Source organism: Saccopteryx bilineata, chromosome 4, assembly GCF_036850765.1.
Source record: "Saccopteryx bilineata isolate mSacBil1 chromosome 4, mSacBil1_pri_phased_curated, whole genome shotgun sequence".
NCBI classification, from domain to species: Eukaryota; Metazoa; Chordata; class Mammalia; order Chiroptera; family Emballonuridae; genus Saccopteryx; species Saccopteryx bilineata.
Genome location: NC_089493.1, coordinates 135105846 through 135131798, shown reverse-complemented (window position 1 = coordinate 135131798; position 25953 = coordinate 135105846). Strand labels below are relative to the sequence as shown.

At 41.9% G+C, this 25953-nt stretch overlaps 1 protein-coding gene and 1 pseudogene across 3 annotated transcripts in view; both read left to right on the top strand.

Annotated features, from left to right (window-relative positions):
* Nucleotides 1-25953, top strand: part of RAD50 (RAD50 double strand break repair protein) — a 104593-nt gene that overhangs the window by 16726 nt on the left and 61914 nt on the right. The window contains exons 3-5 of one of the 3 annotated variants that reach the window (XM_066278393.1): nucleotides 11211-11362; nucleotides 18070-18255; nucleotides 19436-19640. The exons of 1 other annotated variant lie outside the window; for it this stretch is intronic. In XM_066278393.1, coding sequence (XP_066134490.1) covers nucleotides 11211-11362; nucleotides 18070-18255; nucleotides 19436-19640 — 543 coding nt within the window. The remainder of the gene's footprint in view (nucleotides 1-11210; nucleotides 11363-18069; nucleotides 18256-19435; nucleotides 19641-25953) is intronic. One more of the 3 variants, XM_066278395.1, reaches the window with a different exon arrangement.
* Nucleotides 1937-3248, top strand: LOC136336013 (transcriptional adapter 1-like; annotated as a pseudogene).

The following is a 25953-nucleotide window of genomic DNA, read 5'->3' as shown; positions in this document are numbered from 1 at the left end:
CGCCTGGGGCAGAGGCCAAGGAGTTATCCCCAGCGCCCGGGCCATCTTTTGCTCCAATGGAGTCTTGGCTGAAGGAGGGGAAGAGAGATACAGAGAGGAAGGAGAGGGGAAGTGGTGGAGAAGCAGATGGGCGCTTCTCCTGTGTGCCCTGGCCGGGAATCGAACCTGGGACTCCTGCACGCCAGGCCGATGCTCTACCACTGAGCCAACCAGCCAGGGCCTCTTGCTTCTTTTGTCATAGATTTATTGACCATATAGGTGTGGGTTTATTTCTGGTCTCTGTATTCTGTCCAATTGATATGTATGTCAGTTTTTATGTTAGTACCATGCTATTTTGATTACTGTAACCTTGTAGTGTATTTTGATGTCATGTAGTGTGACTTTGTTCTTTTTCAAGATTTCTTTGGATATTTAGTATCTTTCATAGTTTCATATGAATTTTAGGATTATTTATTTTAGTTCTGTGAAAAATGCCATCGGTATTTTGATAAGGATTACATTGAATCTGTAATTTTTTTTGTGTAGTGTGAACATTTGAACAATATTAATGTAGTTATGGATATGTGCAGATTTTCTGTTTTTTGATTCGGTCTTATAAGATTTTATGTTTCTAAGAATTTATCCAGTTCTTCTAGGTTGTCTAGTTTGTTGGTATAATAGTTCATAGTATTCTTTTATAATCCTTTGTGTTTCTGTGGTATTAGTTCCATTTCTCTTTCTTTTTTTATTTTGTTTATTTGAGCCTTCTCTTTTTCTTGTTGAGTCTGGTTAAAGGTTTAACAATTTTATCTTTTCAAAGAACCAGCTCTTGGTTTTATTGATATTTTGTATTTTTTTTTAGATTCTATTTTATTTCTGATCTTCATTATTTTCTTCTTCCTATTCACTTAGGGCTTTGTTTGTTCTATTTCTAGTTTCTTTAGGTGTAAGATTAGATTGCATATTAGTGAGTTTTTTTATTTATTTCTTGAGGTAGAGCTGGATTGCTATGAATTTCTTAGAACTACATTAGCTGTGTCCCATAGATTTTGGATTATTGCATTTTCATTTGTATCTTTTGATTTCTTCCTTGATCTCTGTTAACTCATTCATTGTTTAGTAACATGTTATTTAACCTCCATGTGTTTGTGTGTTTTCAGTTTTCTTCTTGTAAATGATTTCTAGTTTCATATCATTGTCATCAGAGAACATACTTGGTATGATTTCAGTCTTCTTAAATTTATTGAGACTTATTTTGTGGCCTAACATGTTCTATCCTGGAAAATGTTTCATGCGCCTTGAAAAGAATGTATGTTCTGCTTTGAGTTGAAATGTTCTAAAAAATATCAATTAAAATTTTCTAGTCTAATGTGTTGTTTTAGGCTGCTGGGGTTTTTTTTGTTGTTGTTGATTTTCTTTCTGGATGACCTATCCATAGCTGTCAGTGGGGTGTTAAAGTGCCTTACTTTTACTGTATTATTGATGATCTCTTTATGTCCATCCATATTTGCTTTATTTAGGTGCTCCTATGTTGGGTGCATAAATGTTTACAAGGATTATATCCTCTTCTTGTATTAATCCCTTTATCATTATGAAATGTTTTTCTTTGTCTCTTGTTACTGCCTTTGTTTTAAAGTCTATTTTGTCCAATAGTATTGCTACTCCACCTTATTTTTTGTTTACATTTGCATGAAATAATTTTTTCCATCCCTTTATATTCTGTGTGTGTCTACCAGTGTGTGTCTGAAGTGTGTCTCTTTTAGTATATGTGTATGGGTCTTGTTTTACATCTATTTAGCCATTTTGTCTTTTGATTGGAGCATTTAGCCAATTTACATTTAAAGTAATTATTGGAGAATAGACTGGACCTCTGGTGTGAGGCCTTTGCCGCATTGGTTTTCTTGGTTGTTGATCATAGTTGCTGAGCTGTCTATGGTTGGGCTGAGAGTTGGGAGAAATGGTGACCTTTGTGAGTGAGCTGGAGGTGGCTATGGAGAACCTGAGCAAGGCCTTGGTGGACAATGTGAAATAATACTTGGCCAATTTAAAGTTGTGGTTCAAGCAAAAGATCAGCAAGGAAAAGTTTGACCTTGAAACTCAGACTTTTTTGGTGTGGGACAGAGACAGAGGGACAGATAGGGACAGATAGACAGGAAGGGAGAGAAATGAGAAGCATCAGTTCTTTGTTGTGCTCCTTAGTTGTTCATTGATTGCTTTCTCATATGTGCCTTGACGGGGGGGGGGGGGGAGGCTATAGCAGAGCGAGTGACCCCTTGCTCAAACTAGCGACCATGGGGTCATGTATATGATCCCATGCTCAAGTCAGCGACCCTGTACTCAAGCCGGTGACCTCAGAATTTCAAACCTGGCTCCTCCACACCCCAATCCGACACTCTATCCACTGTGCCACCTCCTGGTCATTCAAAGCTCATAGACTTCTTATGCAAGATAATGTCTATTACGAATTTCTCCTGGCTGTTGTCACACAGCAGATTTTGGTGTCTACACCAAAGGGTGCTGGTTCCTTGTCCTGGATATAGTGTTGTGTAGTCAAACCTGAAAACCCAAAGGGAAGGAGAAAGCTTTCTTCTGTTCATCAGAAATTTCACAGATTCACACCTCAGAACTCCCTCTTGGAAGCCAGGCAGTTTGTGGCAAAGGATCCCCAAGATGACAATGGCCTGAAATTTTGTTCCTACAATGATACTCCCCACTCAGGGTCAGCTGGATAGAGGGGTGATTGTGATGGCTTACAAGTATGGTGTCCAACCAAGGAGGTGTGTTAGCTGTGTCATCTGTGGTCTATGCAGTGGAGAATCTTTAAAGATACATTGGAATCAGTTGTGTTAAAAAGGAAAGCTTATCAGTTACGTGATAGTCACTTTAAATGTGCCTTTAAATAATGTGAGCCCACAGTCATACCTGAAGAATACTGTCACGGTGTACAACTTGATAGAAGCCTTCCAGCCTTTTTGCTCCTTGCTTCAGAACCTAGCTTCCCACCTGGACCCTGATGAGGTGGAGCAATAGGCCACACTCCTGCAAATATGCTCTGGGGACATCCACCCTGCGTCTCTCTCTCCTGTGAACATAAACAACCTTTTAAAGCTTTGCAGATGCAGAGGGAACTTATTCCCACACACACCATGTATGTTCTCAACAGTCGACAGGGTCATCACAAAACTCGGGATCCCAACCACAAGGAACTATAGCAAGACAAGGTCCACAGGCATTGCCTGGCTGCCAAGGAAGGGCTTTTGCTCTGCTGAGTCATGTCTTGAGGGGGTAGGCCCTCGGGAAGCCAATTGATTCTTGAGGATTGAATGTTCTTGTGGTCCGCACATCAAGACTGAAGTGAGTAGTGTAAATATAACTTTTCCTTTGGAAATGTGACATTGAGTACATTTTGTGTTGCTACTGTGAAGCTATTCATAGAAATCTTTGATAGGGACCCATATCTGTGTGTGTATGTGTTCCCAATAGATTGAGCACTGATAAAACTCTGCCTGGAGTGGGAATGTTCAGGCCCCTGAGGTTTAGTATCCTATGGTCTGTGTGTCTGATAGGTGACATCCTAGAACAAAGAAGCTTTTAAAACTTTGCCCCTTATCTGCAGGACATCTGTGTGTTCAGTGACACTATATGTTCTGTATCTGTCAAATCTAAATATTCTGCCTTTCTCCTGAAAGAATTATGCTCTCGGAATTTGGCTGAAGTAACCTACCTAGAGTTAAGAATCAGATACCTCCTTTAGGGACCACCTTAATTTTTAACAGGTAGAGGTAGCACCCTAAAAATTCATCACTCTAAAATTCACCACTCCATATACAGTATGACTCAGAAATGCTATGCTGTTAGACAAAAGCAACATCAAAACAAAATTCTTAAAATGTAGTTAGTTAACCATATAAAATGTCTTTTCATAACTCAAGTTTTCTCCATATAGTTAATATGCCCCAAAACTTTGATTGACAGGTTCATTTATTAACTATTCCTAAATTTATTTATTTTTTTGTATTTTTTTCCAAAGTTAGACGCAGGGAGGCAGTCAGATTCCTGCATGTGCCCAACCGGGATCCACCCTGCATGCCCACCAGGGGACGATGCTCTGCCCATCTGGGGCATTGCTCCATTGCAACCAGAGCCATTGTAGCGCCTGAGGAAGAGGCCATGGAGCCATCCTCAGCACCCGGGCCAACTTTGCTTCAATGGAACCTTGGCTGCAGGAGGGGAAGTGAGACAGAGAGGAAGGAGAGGGAGAGGGGTGAAGCAGATGGGCGCTTCTCCTGTGTGCCCTGGCTGGGAATCAAACCTGGGACTTCCACATGCCAGGCTGATGCTCTACCACTGAGCCAACCAGCCAGGGCCTATTATTCTTAAATTTTAAGAGGTCCACATTTCTACTTGGTAATTCTCCTATTTCTATTAAATATCTATTTCTATTGTTTCAAACTATAAAGTAAAAACTTATATTTGGAGTGTTAGTGATAACCACCTTTGTTCTTTTAGAGATATATTGCTTTTTACTCTAGATAGTGTTGGTGGATATACAGTTGAACCTTGAACAATGCAGGCATTAGGGGCAGCAACCCCTGATATAGTAAAAAATTTGCTTATAACATGTAACTGATTCCAGGACCTCCCACTGATAATAAATCCGTGTATGCTCAAGTCCCCAATATAATATGGTGTAGAAAAACTAGAAGAACAATGTCTGGAATCCCAACCACAATCTTAAATAGTAAAGTATTTTTATTGAGGAAAATACATGGCCTGTGCAGTTCAAACCCATGTTGTTCAAGGGTCAGCCACATTAGAATGGGTTTCTGTACGTTTAGTAATACAGGTATAAATATGTACAAATCGGTCGGTATTTGGATCTGTGTATTTGATTTTGTACTTTAAATGTGACAAACCTTTTGCAAAAAAAAAAAAGAATTATTGACAGGTGGATAGTTATTACCATTTTATTGTTTTCTGAATGTATTTTAGTTCTTCATTCTTATTTTCTTACTCCCTTCTCTTTTATGTTGATAACTTTCTATGGTGTTCTGTTTGGATTCCTTTCACTTTATTTCTAGTATATATCTTGTAGATTTTTGGCTTGTAGTTACCATGTGCTTTCTATATACCAAGCTATGTATACAGCAGTCTAAGTTGATGGTCACTTAAGTTCAGACATATTCTAAAATCACTACAATTTTTAATTGTCCCTTTCATGTTTATGTTTTTGTCATTATTTTACTTTTGTGTCTGTGTGTGCATTCCTTAATTTATTGTTGTAATTACACATGAACTACTTTTTTCTTTTACTCTCTGTACTAGCTTTATAGTTGATTGATCTACTGCTTTTTCTATTTGCTTTTGTCAGTGAGAATATTTTTCCTATATTTTCTTATTTATATTTTTGAACTTTTCTTAAAGAAGTTCCTTTAACATTTCTTATAATACTGGTTTAGTGGTAATAAATTCCTTTAGCTTTTTCTTGTCTGGGAAACTCTTAATATCATTTGATTCTAAATGATAACCTTTCTGGGTAGAATAATCTTGGTTGTAGGTCCTTGCTTTTCATTACTTTGAATAATTTTCTTCCAGTTTTTTTCTGGCCTGTTAAATAATCAGCTGGTGATTTTATGGGAGCTCCCTTGTATGTAGCAAACTGCTTTTCTCTTGCTACTTTTAAGAGTCTCTCTTTTTCTTTAAGTTGTGACATTTTAATTATGATGTCTTGGTGTGGACCTCTTTGAGTTTATCTTGCCTAGGACTCTGTGCTTTCTTGACTGTTATGGCCATTTCCTTGGCCAGGTTAAGGAAGTTTTCTGTCATTATTTTCTTTCTTTCTTTCTTTCTTTCTTTCTCTCTTTCTTTCTTTCTTTCTCTCTCTCTCTCTCTCTCTCTCTCTCTCTCTCTCTCTTTCTTTCTTTCTTTCTTCTTTTTCTTTTTTTTTTAGGTGAGAAGAGGGGAGATAGTGAGGCAGACTCCCACATGCACCCTCCCACTGGTGCATCAAAGCCGGCAACCCCATCTAGGGCCAATGCTTGAGTACTAAGCTATTTTTAGTACTTTAGGCTGACGTTCTCCAACAGAGTTATCCTTGGCACCTGGGGCCAATGCTTGAACCAGTTGAGCCACTGGCTGCAAGAGGGGAAGAGGAAGAGGGAGAGAAGCAGATGGCCGCTTCTCCTACGTGCCCTGACCAGGTTGAACCTGGGATGTCCATACACTGGGCTGATGCTCTACCCACTGAGTCACTGGCCAGGACTCAGTCATTATTTTTTTAATAGTTTTTTAATCTCTTGCTTTCTCTCTTTTTTTTTTAATTTTTTGTATTTTTCTGAAGTAAACAGGGAGGCAATCAGACAGACTCCCACATGCGCCAGACTGGGATCCACCTGGCATGCTCACCAGGGGGCGATGCTTTGCCCATCTGGGGTGTCGCTCTGTTGCAACCAGAGCCATTCTAGCGCCTGAGGCAGAGCCATCCTCAGCGCCCGGGCCAACTTTGCTCCAATGGAGCCTTGGCTGCAGGAGGGGAAGAGAGAGACAGAGAGGAAGGAGAGGGGGAGGGGTGGAGAAGCAGATGGGCACTTCTCCTGTGTGCCCTGGCCGGGAATCGAACCCGGGACTCCTGCACGCCAGGCCGACGCTCTACCACTGAGCCAACCAGCCAGGGCCTTGCTTTCTCTCTTCTTTTTTTGGTATTCTTATGATACTTAATGTTGTCCCAAAAGTCCCTTAAATTATCCTCAGTTTTTAAAATTCTTTTTTCTTTTTGCTACTCTGATTGGGTGTTTTCTGCTACCTTGTATTCCAGATCATTGATTTGATAATCTGCTTCATGTAATCTGTTGATTCCTTTCAATATATTTTTCATTTCTGTTATTATAATCTTAATTTCTGACTGGTTCTTTCTTTCTTTCTTTCTTTTTTTGGTATTTTTCTTAAGTGAGAAGGGGCAAGGCCAGGGGTCCCCAAACTTTTTATACAGGGGGCCAGTTCACCGTCCCTCAGACCATTGGAGGGCCAGACTATAAAAAAAACTATGAACAAATCCCTATGCACACTGCACATATCTTATTTTAAAGTAAAAAAACAAAACAGGAACAAATACAATATTTAAAGTAAAGAACAAGTAAATTTAAATCAATAAACTGACCAGTATTTCAATGGGAACTACGGGCCTGCTTTTGGCTAATGAGATGGTCAATGTCTGGTTCCATATTTGTCACTGCTAGATGTAACAAGTGATGTGACGTGCTTCCGGAGCTGTGAGGCGTGCATCCCACGTCACTGGAAGTAGTACTGTATGTGAGCGATGCCATGCTTTGTGTCTCTCACTGACCACCAATGAAAGAGGTACCCCTTCCGGAAGTGTGGCGGGGGCCGGATAAATGGCCTCAGGGGGCCACATGTGGCCCGCGGGCTGTAGTTTGGAGACCCCTGGGCAAGGCAGAAAGACAGACTCCTGCATACGCCCCGACTGGTATCCACCCCACAAGCCCCACTAGGGAGCAATGAATGCTCTTCCCATCTGGGCTGTTGCTCCAATTGCAACCAGAGCCATTCTAGCCCCTGAAGCGGAGGCCATGGAGCCATCCTCAGCGCCCGGACCAACTTTGCTCCAATGGAGCCTTGGCTGCGGGAGGAGAAGAGAAAGACAGAGAGGAAGGAGAGGGGGAGGGGTGGAGAAGCAAATGGATGCTTCTCCTGTGTGCCCTGGCCAGGAATTGAACCTGGGACTTCCACAAGCCGGGCCAACACTCTACACTCGACCACTGAGCAGACTGGCCAGGGCCTCACTGGTTCTTTTTTATGTTTTATACCTCTTTGTTGAATTTCTCACTGAGTCCCTCTATTCTTCCCCTAAGTTCATTGAGCATCCATTATCCTCTGTTTTGAACTCTGTATCTGGTAGGTTGCTTGACTCTATTTCATATAGTTGTTTTTCTGGGATTTTGCCCTGTTCTTTCATTTGGGACATGTTTCTTTGTTTCCTCATTTGGGCTGCCTCTCAGCATTTGCTTCTATGTTTTAGGTAGACCTGCTCTGCTTCCCAGTCTTTCTAGAGTGGCCTTATGTAGTACATGTCTTGTGATCCCAGTGGCACAGTCTGTCTGGTTACCTCAACCAGATGTTCCAGGGTTGCCCCTTGTGTGGGTTGTTTGTGCCCTTCTGTTGTACTTGAGCTTTAATTGCTGTTGGTATGTCATAAGATTTAGTTGACTCTCAAGCTAATTGAGTGCTGGCTCTGACTACAGTGGGTCAGCTGTTGTGCCAGGGCTGACCCCATAAAGAGGGAGTCTGCTCTTGGGGGGGGTGTTGTTTCTGGAGCTGGATGGGTGGTGCTTTGGTGTGGTCTGAAGCTGGTCACTGGGTGTGTTGGTTCTGTAGCCTTTGGGAGGGGCTCCAGTGTAGACCAAAGTCATTTGCCACTTGTGCTAAGCTTGAGGTCACCTGGTAGGAGCTACAAAGTGATTTGCAGTTGATTGCTGAATGTGCTGGGCTTAGAGGTGCTTGGGAGATGCTATGCTGGGAATCAAAGCCAGCTGCTACTGTGTCAAGCTTGGGACCCTTTGATGGGTACCTTGATGTAAGCTGAGGCCAGTGCCAACTTGTGCCTGGCTACGACTGCTTATTTGTAGCTACTTTTTAAGCTAAGACTGGCCACCGTTTATTCCAGGTTTGTGGCCACCTGATGGAAGTTACAGTGCAAGCTGACACCAGTCACTGCTTATGCAGGACAAGAGGGCTCACTGAGGTCAGCTGCTGCTCATTCGGGGCTTGTGGACCATTGAAAGAGTTTAGGCAGCACAAACCTAGGCAGAGCACCTGTATGGAGCAGCCACTGGAAGAGGTTCCTGGTTGGTGCTCAGCTTGAATGGGGTGGGGTTTCAGGTAGTCAGCAGGGCAGGGCTAATAGTGTTAGCCAGGTTAAGGGAAAGCTCAGATTTGGTGTCCACTTGTGTCCACTGACTGAGTGGAAGGAGTGTTGAACAAAGGAATAATTATGCCTGCTAGCACTTCCTTCCCTCAGAAAGAGCTGCCTGGACCCTGCCCCTCTAGCCCTGGCCCCGATGCTAGTTCCTCCCCAGCTGTCCCTGGTGCTTTTCAAGATGCTCTCCCTGCTCTGGAGCTCAGAGGAATGAGTTTGTCAGCAAGTGAGTTTGTTTAGTCCCTTTTAGAAGATAACTTGATCTCCAGCAGTCCTCTGGCTCACTTGCACTCAATTCTTGCTAGTTTTCACAGCCAGATTTATGGGGACTTCTTTTCCTGGCACTGGTGCCATGGGCTGAGGCCAGTCACTCCTCAGGGGGAACTTCAGCAGCCTAGATATCTCTCCTGATTCTTTTTTTTTTCTTGTGGGAGAGACAGAGAGAGGGACAGATAGGGACAGACAGACAGGAAGGGAGAGAGATGAGAAACATCAATTCTTCGTTGTGGTTCCTTAGTTGTTCATTGATTGATTTCTCATATGTGCCTTGACCGGGGGCTACAGCAGACCGAGTGACCCCTTGCTCAAGCCAGCGACCTTGGATCCAAGCTGGTGAGCTTTGCTCAAACCAGATGAGCCCGCACTCAAGCTGGCGACCTTGGGGTCTCGAACCTGGGTCCTTCACATCCCAGTCCGACGCTCTATCCACTGCGCCACTGCCTGGTTAGGCTCTCCTGATTCTTAATTGCCACATTTTGGGTGTGAGACCTGGTGGTTCCACATCTCTGCCCCTCATACCAGTCTCAACATGGCTCATTTATATCCTTAGTTATGGAACTTCTGTTCAACTGGTCTTCATGTAGATTCAATGATCGTTGTTCTATAACTTACTTGTAATTTTAATGTGCCCATGGGCGTAGGTGGGGACAGATTTAGCTACTCTTCCATTTTGACTGGAAGTTCATAGAATCTTAACTAATAAATGTAGGAGAAATAATGGAACTAGAAAATTACTACTTGACAGCTATTAGTAATAGTCATTCATGTAAGAAACATTACTAGATGCTAAAACTCATGGAGGAAAGCTTAATAAGGTATGAGATACCTACATGATCTTAATATCTCTCTCCTCCAATAATTATTAATAGCAAAGTAGAAAAATATTACTTGATGTTGGAAAAGCCTGGCCGATACCACTTATCAAGAGATTGGCATTACCATTCCCAGTTAATGAGATAAATTGAAATGGTATTCCATTTTAGGATGCAATGAGTGGAACTCATTTATCACTTCTATAATATTCCTCCCAAAGATATATAATCTGATTATAGTCATAAAGAAATATTCTGACCAGTGGTGGAACAGTGGATAGAATGTCAACCTGGAATGCTGAGATCCCAGGTTTGAAACCCTGAGGTCTCTGGCTTGAGAGTGGGCACATCCAGTTCAGCGTGGGCTCACCAGCTTAAGCATGGGGTCACCAACTTGAGCATGGGATCCCATGGTCGCTGGCTTGAGCCCAAAGATCACTGGCTTGAGCAAAGGGTTATTGGCTTGGCTGGAGCCCCCCAGTCAAGGCACGTATGAGAAGCAATCAATGAAAAACTAAGATGCCGTAACTGTGTTGATTCTTCTCACCTTTCTCCCTTCCTGCTGTCTGTCTCTCTCTTGCTCGCTTAAAAAAAAAAAAGGTATCTCAGACAAATACAAAATATGGGGAAACATTCTGTAATTTTCAAAATTTAGGAAAATCTGAGGAACTGTTGTTCCAGACTGAAACTAATTGACATGACAACAATGTGTAATTCTGAACTGGGTTTTTGTTATAAAAGATGTATTGGAACAATTAGCAGAACTTGAATGGGACCTGAGGACTATATGGTAGTAATAATATATCAATTTTCTGATTTTTATGATTGAGAATGACCTTGTTTTATAAGAAATATTGGTAATGGGACAGCTGATCAGCAACTTCCTCTCAAGTGTTATTGGAGGAAAAGTTATGTATACTGACTGTAATGTATTTCTACCTTTCTGTAATCTTGAGTTGTTTAAAAATATTTTTTAAATGCTTTTGGTGCTAAAAAACTAAAATTTGTTTTTTTGAAAAATCACATATGTGATTGATTTCTTAATGATGCTGAATAATGGAGGGAGATATTTAGTTTTAATACATCAATTAAATAGTACAATTCTTTTCTCTCATTTTCAGTATTGCTTATATCTTTTCTTTCAGGACTAACGTGCTGATGCTTATTAATTAAGGTAGCATATTTTTTTTTGTATTTTATCTTGAAAGGTTGCTCAAGAAACAGATGTTAGAGCCCAAATTCGTCTGCAGTTTCGTGATGTCAATGGAGAATTTATGGCTGTGCATAGATCTATGGTGTGTACTCAGAAAAGCAAAAAAACAGAATTTAAAACCCTGGAAGGAGTCATTACTAGAATAAAGTAGGTGTTAATTTTATATTTAATTATCTGTTTATTTTCTGTCTTTTAGTTTCTTTATGGTTTTTTCCTGCTATTTTAAGTATATTTTAGGAGAGCATATTAATTTTTTTAATAGACTTTTTTTTTTTGTATTTTTCTGAAGTGAGAAGCAGGGAGGCAGAGAGACAAACTCCCGCATGTGCCCGATCAAGATCTACCCGGCATGCCCACCAGGGGGCGATGCTCTGCTCATCTGGGGCACTGCAACTGGAGCCATTCTAGCACCTGAGATGGAGGCCATGGAGCCATCCTCAGCGCTCGGGGCCAACTTTGCTCCAATGGAGGGGAAGAGAGAGATAGAAAGGAGAAGGGGAAGGGTGGAGAAGCAGATGGGCATTTCTCCTGGTGCCCTGACCAGAAATTGAACTCAGGACATCTATGCACCGGGCCGGTGCTCTACCACTGAGCCAACTGGCCAGGGCAACAGACTTTATTTTTATGGCAATTTTAGGTTCTCAGCATAATTGAGCAGAAAGTGAATCCTGTCTCCTCCTTACCCCAGTACCTACACAGCCTTACCTACCATCACCATATTAAAAAGATTTTTTTAGAGATTTTATTTACTGATTTGACAGAGAGAGCAGAGTGAAGGGAGGTGGAGTGAGAAGTACAATTCATAGTTGTCTCGCTTCAGTTGTTCATTGATTGCTTGTCATATGTGCCTTGACTAGACAAGCTCAGGGTTTTGAACCAGCAACCTCAGCATTAAAGGTCAACACTCCATCCACTGAGCCACCACAGGCCAGGCACCATTTAATTTTTATTTGATTACAACTTACTAGTTAAACACAATGATCCCATTAAAAATTTAATGATAATGCTTTATTCCTTTGTGTAATTTATGAACAATTGCTGAATTGGAGGTGCATAATTATTCAAATATAGATCACGTGAATGAAAAAATGCTAGTATCAGCTATAGGGATGGATGAGATGAGAAGTAGATAAGTAGAAAAGAGTAATAATTTGTCCATTTCAACTGTAAACATTCTGCTAGAGCAGATGTCATCTTGTAGTGAGGATCAATTTTGGAATTAGGCTGTTCTGGATTCAGGACTTTTATCTTTGTTGAGCAAATTACTGAACTATAACCTTACACTTTCCTTTCATTTGTTTATTTGTTAAATTAATTAAATTGTCCTTTCATTTAACCAATAATGTTTAGCATCTCTTTTTTTAATTTTTAAATTTTATTTTTTATTTTATTTTATATATTTTTTGTATTTTTCTGAAGTTGGAAACTGGGAGACAGTCAGACTCACGCATGCGCCTGACTGGGATCCACTCGGCATGCCCACCATGGGGCGATGCTCTGTCCATCTGGGGTGTTGCTCCATTGCAACCAGAGCCATTCTAGTGCCTGAGGCAGAGGCCACAGAGCCATCCTCAGTGCCCGGGCCAACTTTGCTCCAGTGGAGCCTCGGCTGCGGGAGGGGAAGAGAGAGACAGAGAGGAAGGAGAGGGGGAGGGGTGGAGAAGCAGATGGGCACTTCTCCTGTGTGCCCTGGTAAGGAATCGAACCCAGGACTCCTGCACGCCAGGCCGATGCTCTACCACTGAGCCAACCAGCCAGGCCTAGCATCTCTTATGTGCTAAAGGCACCATACTAGTCGCTCGCTTCTCAAGTGGGTTCTTTTCATTGGCTTTTAAGCACACTCATGTCTCTCCCATACCCTCGATTTCATTTCATTCCAGTTACTGTTTCTGTCTTCCCCTTTACAGCCAACTGTCTCAAAAGAATTGTTGACACTCATTGTATCCATTTCTTCTCACTCCTGCACTAGCCTCTTCCTTTATTGAAACAGCTCCAATGAAGGTCACTAATAACCTCTGTATTCTGATAATGCTATTGCTATACAGAATAGACCTCAGCAAGCGAACCCTTATTTTTTCATTTGTAAAATAGGGGCTCATTATCACTGTACATACCAAGAAAAATGTTGTGTAAGGATTGAACTAATATATAGAAAATGCTTAATATATAGTAAGAGCTCATGTATTAGTTTTCTAAAACTAATCACAGAAGATTTAGTGGCTTAAAATGCAAATTTATCATCTGTAATTTAGAAGTTTGAATTGGGGCTTACTGGCCTAAAATCAAGGTGTGGGCAGGGCTCTGTTACTTTTTGGAGGCTCTCAGGATAATCTGTCTTCTTGCATTTTCTACCTCTTAGAGGCCACCTACATTCTCATGGCTCTCTTCCTCCATCTTCAAACTCAGCAACAGTGGACAGAGTCTCACATCATGACTCTGAGTTCCACTTCTGTCTCCCTCTCCCAAATTTAAGGACCTTTCTCATTACCTTGGCCCCACCCAGCTAATCCAGGATAATGTATTTTAAAGTCATATGATGTGCAACCTTAATTTCATTAGTTATCTTTAAAAAAAATGTTTTTTAATTAATTTTTAGAGTGAGAGGAAGCGGGGGAGAGAGAAACATTGACTTGTTCCACTTATTCATGCCATCATTGGTTGACTTCTTATATGTACCCTGACCAGGGATTGAACTCGCAACCTCGGTATGTTGGGGTGACGCTTTAATCAATTGAGCTACCTGGCCAAGGCCTCATCTGTATATTAATTCCCCTTTGCCATGAAACCTAATACATTCACAAATAACAGAGTTAGAATATACAGATCTTTGGAGGGCCATTGCTGTGTGTACTACAACTTAATGAGTGATAGATATTAATCACTTCTTGAACATCTTTTTAGACTTCCATGGCATGTCACAACACTGTTCCCTCTTTCTTTCCCTTACAGCCACATCCTACCCAGCCAGGAAGGATTAGAGCTCCCCAGACTCAATCCTAGATCCTTTTTAATTTGTGCTCTCTATTCTCCTCTTAGATAATCTTGTTTACATCTGTTACTCAAATGACTGCATATTCATAGGTTACAGCAGGGGTCCCCAAACTTTTTACACAGGGGGCCAGTTCACTGTCCCTCAGACCGTTGGAAGGCCGCCACATACAGTGCTCCTCTCACTGACCACCAATGAAAGAGGTGCCCCTTCCGGAAGTGCGGTGGGGGCCGGATAAATGGCCTCAGGGGGCCGCATGCGGCCTGTGGGTCGTAGTTTGGGGACACCTGGGTTACAGATTTATGTCTCCAGGCCAGACCTCTGTTTCCAGACAGCCTCTCTTATATTCTACCATTTATTTCAAAGACATCTCATATTCAACTATATGAAGTTCATGATTCTTCCCCTTTTTCTCCCCTTAAAAACCTCCCACAACCTAGTCCTCTTGCAGTTCTTCTTCTCTCAGTGAATGACACCACTATCTATCGAGTGACACAAGCCAAGAACCTAAGTCTATCTTGACACCTTCCTTGCCCTCCATCTTCAGTTCATTACCAAGTCATATGAATTTAACCTAAATGTCTTTGAGTTTGTTTCTCTCTATCTGAAGGACAACCATTCCAGTTCAAGACTTTAAACATATACAAATGACATACATACAAAGAATATATAAATGACAGTAGAGACAGACGCTACCTCTGCCCACTTGACTGAGTTGTTAACAGATACTGGACAGAAGATCCTTCTGCTGAAAGATACTAAGAGATCTCTTGTAATCCAAGGGCAGGGATGCTCCTGGCTCTGAGTAGTGATGTAGGGAACTCCTTTAAAAGATTCCAAGGCAGGCCCTGGCCGGTTGGCTCAGCGGTAGAGCGTCGGCCTGGCGTGCGGGGGACCCGGGTTCAATTCCCGGCCAGGGCACATAGGAGAAGCACCCATTTGCTTCTCCACCCCCCCCTCCTTCCTCTCTGTCTCTCTCTTCCCCTCCCGCAGCCAAGGCTCCATTGGAGCAAAGATGGCCCGGGCGTTGGGGATGGCTCCTTGGCCTCTGCCCCAGGCGCTAGAGTGGCTCTGGTCGCGGCAGAGCGACACCCCGGAGGGGCAGAGCATCGCCCCCTGGTGGGCAGAGTGTCGCCCCTGGTGGGCGTGCCAGGTGGATCCCGGTCGGGCGCATGCGGGAGTCTGTCTGACTGTCTCTCCCGGTTTCCAACTTCAGAAAAATACAAAAAATAAATAAATAAATAAAAGGAAAAAATAAAATAAAAGATTCCAAGGCAGTTCTCTCTGTTGGATTGCTTTGTTAATGTGACCCTAGAACTTGAGGTCTACCGATTTAAGAATCCTCCCTGGATTTGCTTAGATGGGCACCACTGAAGTTTGCTTGCTTTCACTCTCCTTTTACTATGTGTCTGTTACTGAACAACCACTTACCTAAACTACAGTCTTTAGATGTTTTTGATTAAGGCATCTTTGCCTGTCTGCTGTGAATCATCATGTTTTCTTTTATTCTTTTAAGTCCTTTATTTTCCTTATTTTTAAGTTCTGGCGGCCTTGGATGGTTGGTTCAGTGGTAGAGTGTCGACCTGGTGTGTGGATATCCCAGTTCGATTCCCAGTCAGGACACATAGGAGAAGTGCCCATCTGCTTCTCCACCCCTCCTCCTCTCGCTTCTCTTTCTTTCTCTCTTTCTTTTCCTGCCCTCCTGCAGCCATGGCTTGATTGGAGCGAGTTGGTCCCAGATGCTAAGGATGGCTCTGCCTCAGGCACTTAAAAATGACTCTGGTTGCAGTGGAGCAATTGTCCCGCATGGGCAGAACATCGCCCCCTAGTGAGCTTGCCAGGTGGATCCTGGTTGGGGCACATGCTGGAGTCTGTTTCTGCCTCCCCTCCTCTCGCTAAATAAAAAAAAGTTCTAGCGATGGAAGATATTTTATTTTATTCTATGCATTGTTTGTGAATATTATAAATAATATTTATTTTATTGATTTTAGAAAGAGAAAGGGAGTGAGCAGGAGAGAGACAGAAATATCTCTTCCTATATGTGCCCTAACTGGGGATTGAACTGGCAACCAGACGATGCTCTAACCATCTGAGCTATCCAGCCAGGACTAAATGATTATATTTAAAAGTCCAGTCCCGGCCCTGGCCGGTTGGCTCAGTGGTAGAGCGTCGGCCTGGCGTGCAGAAGTCCCGGGTTTGATTCCTGGCCAGGGCACACAGGAGAAGCGCCCATCTGCTTCTCCACCCCTCCCCCTCTCCTTCCTCTCTGTCTCTCTCTTCCCCTCCCGCAGCCGAGGCTCCATTGGAGCAAAGATGGCCCAGTGCTGGGGATGGCTCCTTGGCCTCTGCCCCAGGTGCTAGAGTGGCTCTGGTCTCGGCAGAGCGATGCCCCGGAGGGGCAGAGCATCACCCCTGGTGGGCGTGCCAGGTGGATCCTGGTCGGGCGCATGCGGGAGTCTGTCTGACTGTCTCTCCCCGTTTCTAGCTACAGAAAAATACAAAAAAAAAAAAGTCCAGTCCCTAGCCGTTGGCTCAGTGGATAGAGCATCGGCCCGGTGTATGGATGTCCTGGGTTTGATTCCTGGTCAGTGCACACAAGAGAAGCGACCATCTGCTTCTCTCTCCCACCCTTTACCTCTTCTCTCCCCCTTATCTTCCCTTTCTCTTTCCCCCTCTCCTCCCGCAGCCAGTGGCTTGTTTGGTCAGGCCTTGGCCTGGGCACTGAGGATGGCTTGGTTGGTCTGAGTGAGTCACCCTTAGGTACTGAGGATAGCTTAGTTGATTCAAGCTTGGGCCCCAGATGAGGATTGCCCAGTGGATCCCAGTCAGGGCGCATGTGGGAGTATATCTCACTATCTTCCCCTCCTCTCACTTAAAAAATAAATGAATAAAGTTCAAATATGCCTGGCTGAGTAGCTCAGTTGGTTAGAGCACTATCTCAATAAACCAAGGCTGTAGGTTTGATACTCAGGGCACATACAAAAATTAACCAATACATATGCATCAACCAGTGAATGCATAAATAAGGGGAACAACAATTCTCTCTCAAAAAAAGTCCAAATATGTAAAAAATTATTCTTACATCTTTTTCTGTATCACATTTTTACATACTTTTTTTAAATAAGTGAATTGCTGAATTATTTCAGAATACTTTTTAGCATGAGGAAGCTATTTTAAGAGAATAAAGGAAAGAGCTTTTTTTTTTTTTTAATAGAGACAGAGCAAGAGTCAGAGAGAGGGACATATAGGGCAGACAGGAACAGAGAGAGATGAGAAGCATCAATCATTAGTTTTTCGTTGCGACACCTTAGTTGTTCACTGATTGGTTTTTGTTTTTTTGTTGTTTTTTTTTATTTATTCATTTTAGAGAGGAGAGAGAGGAGAGAGAGAGAGAGAGAGAGAAGGGGGAGGAGCAGGAAGCATCAACTCCCATATGTGCCTTGACCAGGCAGCCAGAGTTTTGAACCGGCAACCTCAGTGTTTCCAGGTTGACACTTTATCCACTGCACCACCACAGGTCAGGCCATTGATTGTTTTTTCATATGTGCCTTGACCATGGGGCTACAGCAGACCGAGTAACCCCTTGCTCGAACCAGCGACCTTGGGTCCAAGCTGGTGAGCTTTGCTCAAACCAGATGAGCCTGCGCTCAAGCTGGCGACCTCGGGGTCTCGAACCTGGGTCATCCACATTCACATCCCAGTCCGATGCTCTGTCCACTGCACCACCGCCTGGTCAGGTGAAAGAGCTTTTTTTTTTTTTTTTTTTTTAAATTACAAGTACAGCATGAAGGATTGATTAAGCAATAGAATAGATACAATTAGAAGTTATTTTACATACTAAATGATTAATTTTTATTTTCTATAGGAATGGTGAAAAGATCAGTCTCAGCTCTAAGTGTGCAGAAATTGACCGAGAGATGATAAGTTCTCTTGGGGTTTCCAAGTCTGTGCTTAATAATGTCATCTTCTGTCATCAAGAAGATTCTAATTGGCCTTTAAGTGAAGGAAAGGCTTTGAAGCAAAAATTTGATGAGATTTTTTCAGCAACAAGGTTTGTAACCTTCAATTAGACTTTATAACCCAATGAATTATTGACCCATGGTTGCAATTTAAATGTTTATTTTTTAAAACACAATATTTTTTTTATAATTTTATTTTTTTAATGGGGTGACATCAATAAATCAGGGTACATATATTCAAAGAAAACATGTCCAGGTTATCTTGTCATTCAATTATGTTGCATACCCATCACCCAAAGTCAGATTGTCCTCTGTCACCTTCTATCTAGTTTTCTTTGTCCCCCTCTCCCTCCCCCTCTCCCTTTCCCTCTCCCTCTCCCCCGTAACCACCACACTCTTATCAATGTCTCTTAGTCTCGCTTTTATATCCCACCTACGTATGGAATAATGCAGTTCCTGGTTTTTTCTGATTTACTTATTTCACTTCGTATAGTGTTATCAAGATCCCACCATTTTGCTGTAAATGATCCGATGTCATCATTTCTTATGGCTGAGTAGTATTCCATAGTGTATATGTGCCACATCTTCTTTATCCAGTCATCTATTGATGGGCTTTTTGGTTGTTTCCATGTCCTGGCCACTGTGAACAATGCTGCAGTGAACATGAGGCTACATGTGTCTTTACATATCAATGTTTCTGAGTTTTGGGGGTATATACCCAGAAGAGGGATTGCTGGGTCATAAGGTAGTTCTATTTTCAGTTTTTTGAGGAACCACCATACTTTCTTCCATAATGGTTGTACTACTTTACATTCCCACCAACAGTGTATGAGGGTTCCTTTTTCTCCCCAGCCTCTCCAACATTTGCTATTACCTGTCTTGTTGATAATAGCTAATCTAACAGGTGTGAGGTGGTATCTCATTGCAGTTTTGATTTGCATTTCTCTAATAACTAAAGAAGATGAGCATCTTTTCATATATCTGTTGGCTATTTGTATTTCTTCCTGGGAGAAGTGTTTTAAAACTACAATATTTTAAAAGCAAAAGTCATTACCTCTCACTCAGTGGCAACCAGTGGGCATATTTTCTTTCAATTTTTTTTCTGTGCATGTTTATTTACTACCTAGCTGACAGTATATATGTAACTTTCTCACCATTATGTCATAAACATTTTCTAAGTTATTAAAAACTCTTAATTACTGCATAATATTCCATTGTATGAATGTACATACTATCATTTAGAATTTTTATTTTTATTTTATATCTTCAAAGGTACATTAAAGCCTTGGAAACACTTCGGCAGGTACGCCAGACACAAAGTCTGAAAGTAAAAGACTGCCAAACAGAACTAAAGTATCTGAAGCAGAATAAGGAAAAAGCTTGTGAGATTCGCAGTCAGATTACTAGTAAGGAAGCCCAGTTAACATCTTCAAAGGAAATGGTCAAATCCTATGAAAATGAACTTGATCCATTGAAGGTAATTTGATTTCTTATATGCTAAGGAGAGTCTCCTTTTACCATGGTAGCACTCGCCCCTAAAGCACTTAATTTTTTTATGAATTTGAGTGATATTTATATCAGGTCTACCGGAAAGTTCTGTCCGTTTCTATCACAACAAGTTTCAACATGTAAGCACATGTTTATTTGGCGCATGTGTGCCTCTCTATTTTTATTACTTAATGTATATATACTGATGTAGCAAATTAACTAAAACAAAGTTGATTCATGTTAGTCTTATGTGTGAAGTGATAGTGTACTCATGGCTACTGATAAAGTTCATTTACACCACTGTATTTTTACGAATTTCAACAAGGAAGAAATGCTACAGAAGCATGTAGAAATTTATTGAAAGTGTTTGGTGAAGGTATAGTTTCTGATAGGACATGCAGAAGATGGTTCAAAAAATTCAAAACAGGTGATTTCAACCTTTCTGATAAGCCACGTTCTGGGCAACCATCTTTTTTTTTTTTTTGTATTTTTCTGAAGCTGGAAACGGGGAGAGACAGTCAAACAGACTCCCGCATGCGCCCAACCGGGATCCACCCGGCACGCCCACCAGGGGCGACGCTCTGCCCACCAGGGGGCGATGCTCTGCCCCTCCGGGGCGTCGCTCTGCCACGACCAGAGCCACTCTAGCGCCTGGGGCAGAGGCCAAGGAGCCATCCCCAGCGCCCCGGCCATCTTTGCTCCAATGGAGCCTTGGCTGCGGGAGGGGAAGAGAGAGACAGAGAGGAAGGAGGGGGTGGGGGTGGAGAAGCAAATGGGTGCTTCTCCTATGTGCCCTGGCCGGGAATCAAACCCGGGTCCCCCGCACGCCAGGCCGACACTCTACCGCTGAGCCAACCGGCCAGGGCCTCTGGGCAACCATCTTTGATGGATGACAATGTTGTTAAGACCATGTTGCAGCAAGATCCTTTTCTGACAACATCGGAGATCGCAGAAAGGCTTAATTCAGCTCAGCAAACCATTTTGGACTATATTTGGAAGATAGGATTGGTGTGGAAATATTCAAGATGGGTGCCACATGAAATAAGTCAGAAGAATTTGGATGATCGAGTCATCATATGCACATCTCTGCTTGCTCGGAACAAAATCGAGCCCTTCTTGAACCGGATGATAACTGGGGATGAAAGTGGATTACCTACGAAAACATCGAAAGGAAAAGGGCATATTGTGAACCCGGAAAACCTAGCCCTTCCACTTCTAAACCAAATTTGACTCTGAATAAGAGAATGTTGTGTATATGGTGGGACATTCGAGGACCGATACATTATGAGCTTTTAAAACCGAACGAAAAGCTCAATTCGAAGAAGTATTGTCAGCAACTGGATAATTTAAAGAGAGTCCAAGAAAAGAGGCCGGCGATGTTCAATAGGAAGAACATCATACTGCATTATGATAATGCCAGGCCACATGCTGCTTTGGGGACTTGTCAAAAAATTGCAGAACTAGGCTGGGAAATTCTGTCGCATCCACCATATTCCCCAGACTTAGCACCCTCCAGCTATCACTTGTTTTTGTCCTTACAAAATTTTTTGAAGGGCAAAAAATTCAAAAATGAAGAAGATATCAAACAAGCACTGGTTCAATTTTTTGCATCAAAAGATAAAACATTTTTCAAAAATGGGATATACAAATTGCCCTCACGCTGGCAAGAAATCATTACTAATAATGGCAATTATATTATTTAATAAAGTTTATTGACGGTAAGAAAATTTGTATTTTGTTTTATTCCAAAAACGGACAGAACTTTCCAGTAGACCGTGTATACACACACACACACACACACACACACACACTTGAAAAAATTATAAGAGACTATATACTGTTATGGTTTAATGTGTTAAGTCTACATTAATGGTTAGTGTTAAAATTGCCCAAAGACCTTGGATTTGAGAGTAAACAAATTTGTTAATTATCAGTGTAATGACCCAACTGTACAGTTTTATATTCCTCAGAATTTTTTACCTGACCAAATTTTTTAGAGAATTTTTAATTTGCAGGATGTTCTTGGCATTGCATCATTTGTAATTGATGCATAACGTTGATATACAGTCATGTGCCACATGATGATATTTTGGTCAGCAATGGACCATTCATATGACAGTGGTCCCATAAGATTATAATGGAGCTAAAAATTTTCTATCACCTAGTGACTTTGTAGCCATCCTGATATCATAATATAGTGTGGTGCTCATGGGTTTGTGGTGATGCTGAGTAAACAAACCTGCACTGCCGGTTGCATAAAAGTCTAGCACATACAGTTATGCACAGTACATAACACTTGGGAATGAATGACTGTCTTACTGTTTTATGCATTTATTACACTGTATTTTTTATCATTATTTTAGAGTATACTCTTTTTACTTATTAAAAAATTTTCTGTAAAACAGTATGCCTCGTTATACCAGCAGCAGCCTCATACATGTCTCTCTTGATAGCATCATTTTCTCTTGTGCTTGATTTAAGGTCATGTTGTTTTGTCAGCGTGGGCCCTAAGTGTACAGAATCCACTGCTGATGTTGACAGTAAGAAGCTACATTAAGTATTTGACCTAGAAATGAAATTCAAAGTGATTAAAGACTACAAAGGTGGAAAATCAGTGATGGTTATTGCCTACCAGTCAGGCATGTTCCATTTCACCATAGCTACAGTCTTAACAAAAACAAAGTGATAAAAAATATTAAATGAATCTGATTCATTGAAGGTAGAGAGCGTAATAAAAATTCAAGAAGGGCCTATATCAGACATAGTCTGGATTGAAGACTAGACAAAGAAGTGCTGGATTGAAGACCAAAGAAGTGTATCCCTCTCAGCACCATAACGTTTGCAGCCAAAGCAAAAAATTTATGATGTTGAAAGAAAAGGCTGGACCCCACAATGATGTTGAATTTACTGCTAGCTGTGGGCAGTTTGATCTATTCAAGAATAGTTATTCATTTCGTAATGTGAAAGTGAGTGGTGAGTCTGTGAGTGCTGATGTGAAAGCAGTTAAAGAATTTTTGGAAACTGTAGATAAGCCGATGGGGGAAGAAAATAACTTGCCAGAGCAAATATTCAGTATGGATAAAGCCACCCTATTCTGGAAATAGATGCCTGAAAGGACTTTTATCTATAAGGAGGCCAAGTCAATGCCAGGTTTCAAGGTTTTTAAGGACAGAATCATAGTCTTATTTGGAGGCATTGTTGCAGGCAGCAAATTGGAACCCTTTGTGTGATCTGGCACAGAGAGAACTCCAGGGTTTACAAGCATGTCAGGAAGCGCACACTGCCAGTGTACTACAAGAGTTATAAGAAGTCATGGATGCCTAAACTCCTCTTCCAAGATGCTTTCCTGAATTTCTGTGCCCGCTAAATGGAGAAGTAATATTAGGAGAATAACAGACCTATCAAAATACTACTTATTGTTTATAGTGCTCTCGGACATCCTCCTTTTGTTGGTGGTCTTCATCCCAATATAGAAGTTGTCTTTTCTCCTCAAAACACCACCAGTTTGATCCAACCTCTGGATTAACAAGTTATAGCAGCTTTTTTATATATATACAATTTTTATTTATTTATTTATTTTTTTGTGGCAGAGACAGGAGAGTCAGAGAGAGGGACAGACAGATAGGAAGGGAGAGAGATGAGAAACATCAATTCTTCATTGTGGTTCCTTAGTTGTCCATTGATTGATTTATCATATGTGCCTTGACTGTGGGCCTTTAGCAGACCAAGTAAGTGACCCCTTGCTCGAGCCAGCGACCTTGGGCTTAAGCTGATAAGCCCTGCTCAAACCCGATTCGCCCGTGCTCAAACTGACGACCTTAGGGTCTTGAACCTGGGTCCTCTGCGTCCCAGTCCGACGCTCTATCCACTGCGCCACCACCTGGTCAGGCAAGTTATAGCAGCTTTTAAGGCCTTTTACATGAAGAGGATTTTTCCCCTATTCCTGCAACTTAGGAACACTCCGAGAAGACACTGATGCAGTTCTGGAAGGATTGCAGCATCTATGACTGCATCAGGAAAGTTGCTTGAGCTTGGGGTGGTGTCACCAGGGAGTGTATGGATGGCATCTGAAGAAGACACTTAAAAGGTTCATCCATGACTTCCAAGAATTTGCCAGGATAAGGAGGTTGCAAAAATCAACAAGACTGTGTTGAGGTGGCCAACAACTTTAACCTGGGTGTAGATAAGGATGACATGGAGGAGCTTTTAGAAGTGGTTCCTGAGGAATTGACTAACGAGGAGTTGTTAGAACTGGAACAGAAATGAGTAACAGGAGGAGGCCAAGAAAAGGAATCTGCAAGAGAAGAAAAAGAACCCCCAAGAAAATTCATAGTGAAGCCTTTAACAGAAGCTTTTGCAAATCTCAGCAAGCTCCTTAAAAAGTGTGATAACATGGACCCCAACCCTGAAAGGTTTTCATTAATAGAGAGGAATGTTCATGGTGCATTATCTGTTTACTAGCAAATCTCTGATGAGAAAAAGAAAAAACCAAGCAAACCACCATGGACATATGAAAAGAGTGAGTGACACCTACTTAAGAAAATCCTCAGGCAGCTCCTTTAGAAGGTGTTCCAGAAGAAGGCATTGCTATCATAGGTGTGAACAGCTCCATGTGTGCTGAGGTGTAGAGATGGAAAACAGTGATATTGATGATCCTGACCCTCTGTAAGCCTAGGCTAATGTTTGTGTTTGATCTTAGGTGTTGTTTTTTTTTTAATTTTCTGAAGCTGGAAATGGGGAGGCAGTCAGACAGACTCCCGCATGCGCCCGACCGGGATCCACCCGGCACGCCCACCAGGGCGATGCTCTGCCCATCCGGGGCATCGCTCTGTCGCGACCAGAGCCACTCTAGTGCCTGGGGCAGAGGCCAAGGAGCCATCCCCAGCGCCCGGGCCATCTTTTTGCTCCAATGGAGCCTCGGCTGCGGGAGGGGAAGAGAGAGACAGAGAGGAAGGAGGGGGGGGCGTGGAGAAGCATATGGGTGCCTTTCCTGTGTGTCTTGGCCGGGAATCGAACCTGGGACTCCTGCACGCCAGGCCAATGCTCTACCACTGAGCCAACCGGCCAGGGCCTTAGGTTTTATTTTTAAAAAATGGCCCAGGCTCAGTGGATAGAGCTCCGGCTTAGCATATGGATGTTTTGGATTCAATTTCCTGTCATGGCACACAAGAAAAGCGACCATCTGCTTTCCCCCTCCTCCTTATCCTTCTTTTGGTTCAAGCGTGGCCCGGGGCACTGAGGCACATCGGCCTCAGGCACTAAAAATAGTTCGGAACTCTAGCATCAGCCCTAGATAGGGTTGCCAGGTGGATCCCAATTGGGGTGCATGTGGGAGTCTGTCTCACTATCTTTGCTCCTCTCACTTTAAAAAAAAGGTTTAAAAGGTTAAAAATATTTTAAGAGTAGAAATAAGATTATAGATAGAAAAATATTATAGGATATAAAGGAAAAATTTTTTGTACAACTGTACAGTATATTTGTGTTTTAAGCTAAGTGTTATTACAGAAGAGTCAAAAAGTTAAAAAAATTAAAGTTTACAAAGTAAAAACATTACACAGTAAGCTAAGGTTAACTTGAAGAAAGAAAAATATTTTTTATAAATTTAGTATAGCCTGAGTGCAGTAGTCTTTATGTAGTTTACATTAGTGTATGAAGTATACAGTAATGTCATAGGCCTTCACATTTTCACCACCCATTCATTGACTCACCTAGAGTAAGTAGTCTGGCAAACCCCATTCATGGAAAGTGGGTATAAGTGGACCTATGCAATTCAAACCTGTGTTGTTCAAGAATCTACTGTACCTTTTCAGTGTTTAGATGTGTTTAGATACACAAATACCATTATGGTACAATTGCCTACAGTATTTAGTACAGTAACATGCTGTACTATACAAACTCCTAGGAGCAATAGGCTATCTCCTAGAGCCTAGGTATGTAGTAGGTTATACCACCTAGATTTGTGTAAGTGTACTCTATGATACTCTCACAAAGACAGAATCACTTAATGCATATCTCGGAACATATCCCCCTTGTTAAGTGATGCATGACTCTGCTTGCAAATGAGTATAGCTTTGTAAACTCTTTGGTTTGTTAAAAAAAAAAAACCCACCTTATGCTAATCCCATTCTTTCAGTGTTTCTTGTGTGCAAGGGGATACTATACTTGGAGCAGCAGGTACAATGAGGGTCTTCCCCTAAGTCTAACTAAGGAAGAACATTCTTGAAAATGGCTATTTTTGAGGTTTCAGATAGGTTTTTTTTGAAAAGCCATTTAAAAATTGTTGATTTGGTTTTTTAAAACTC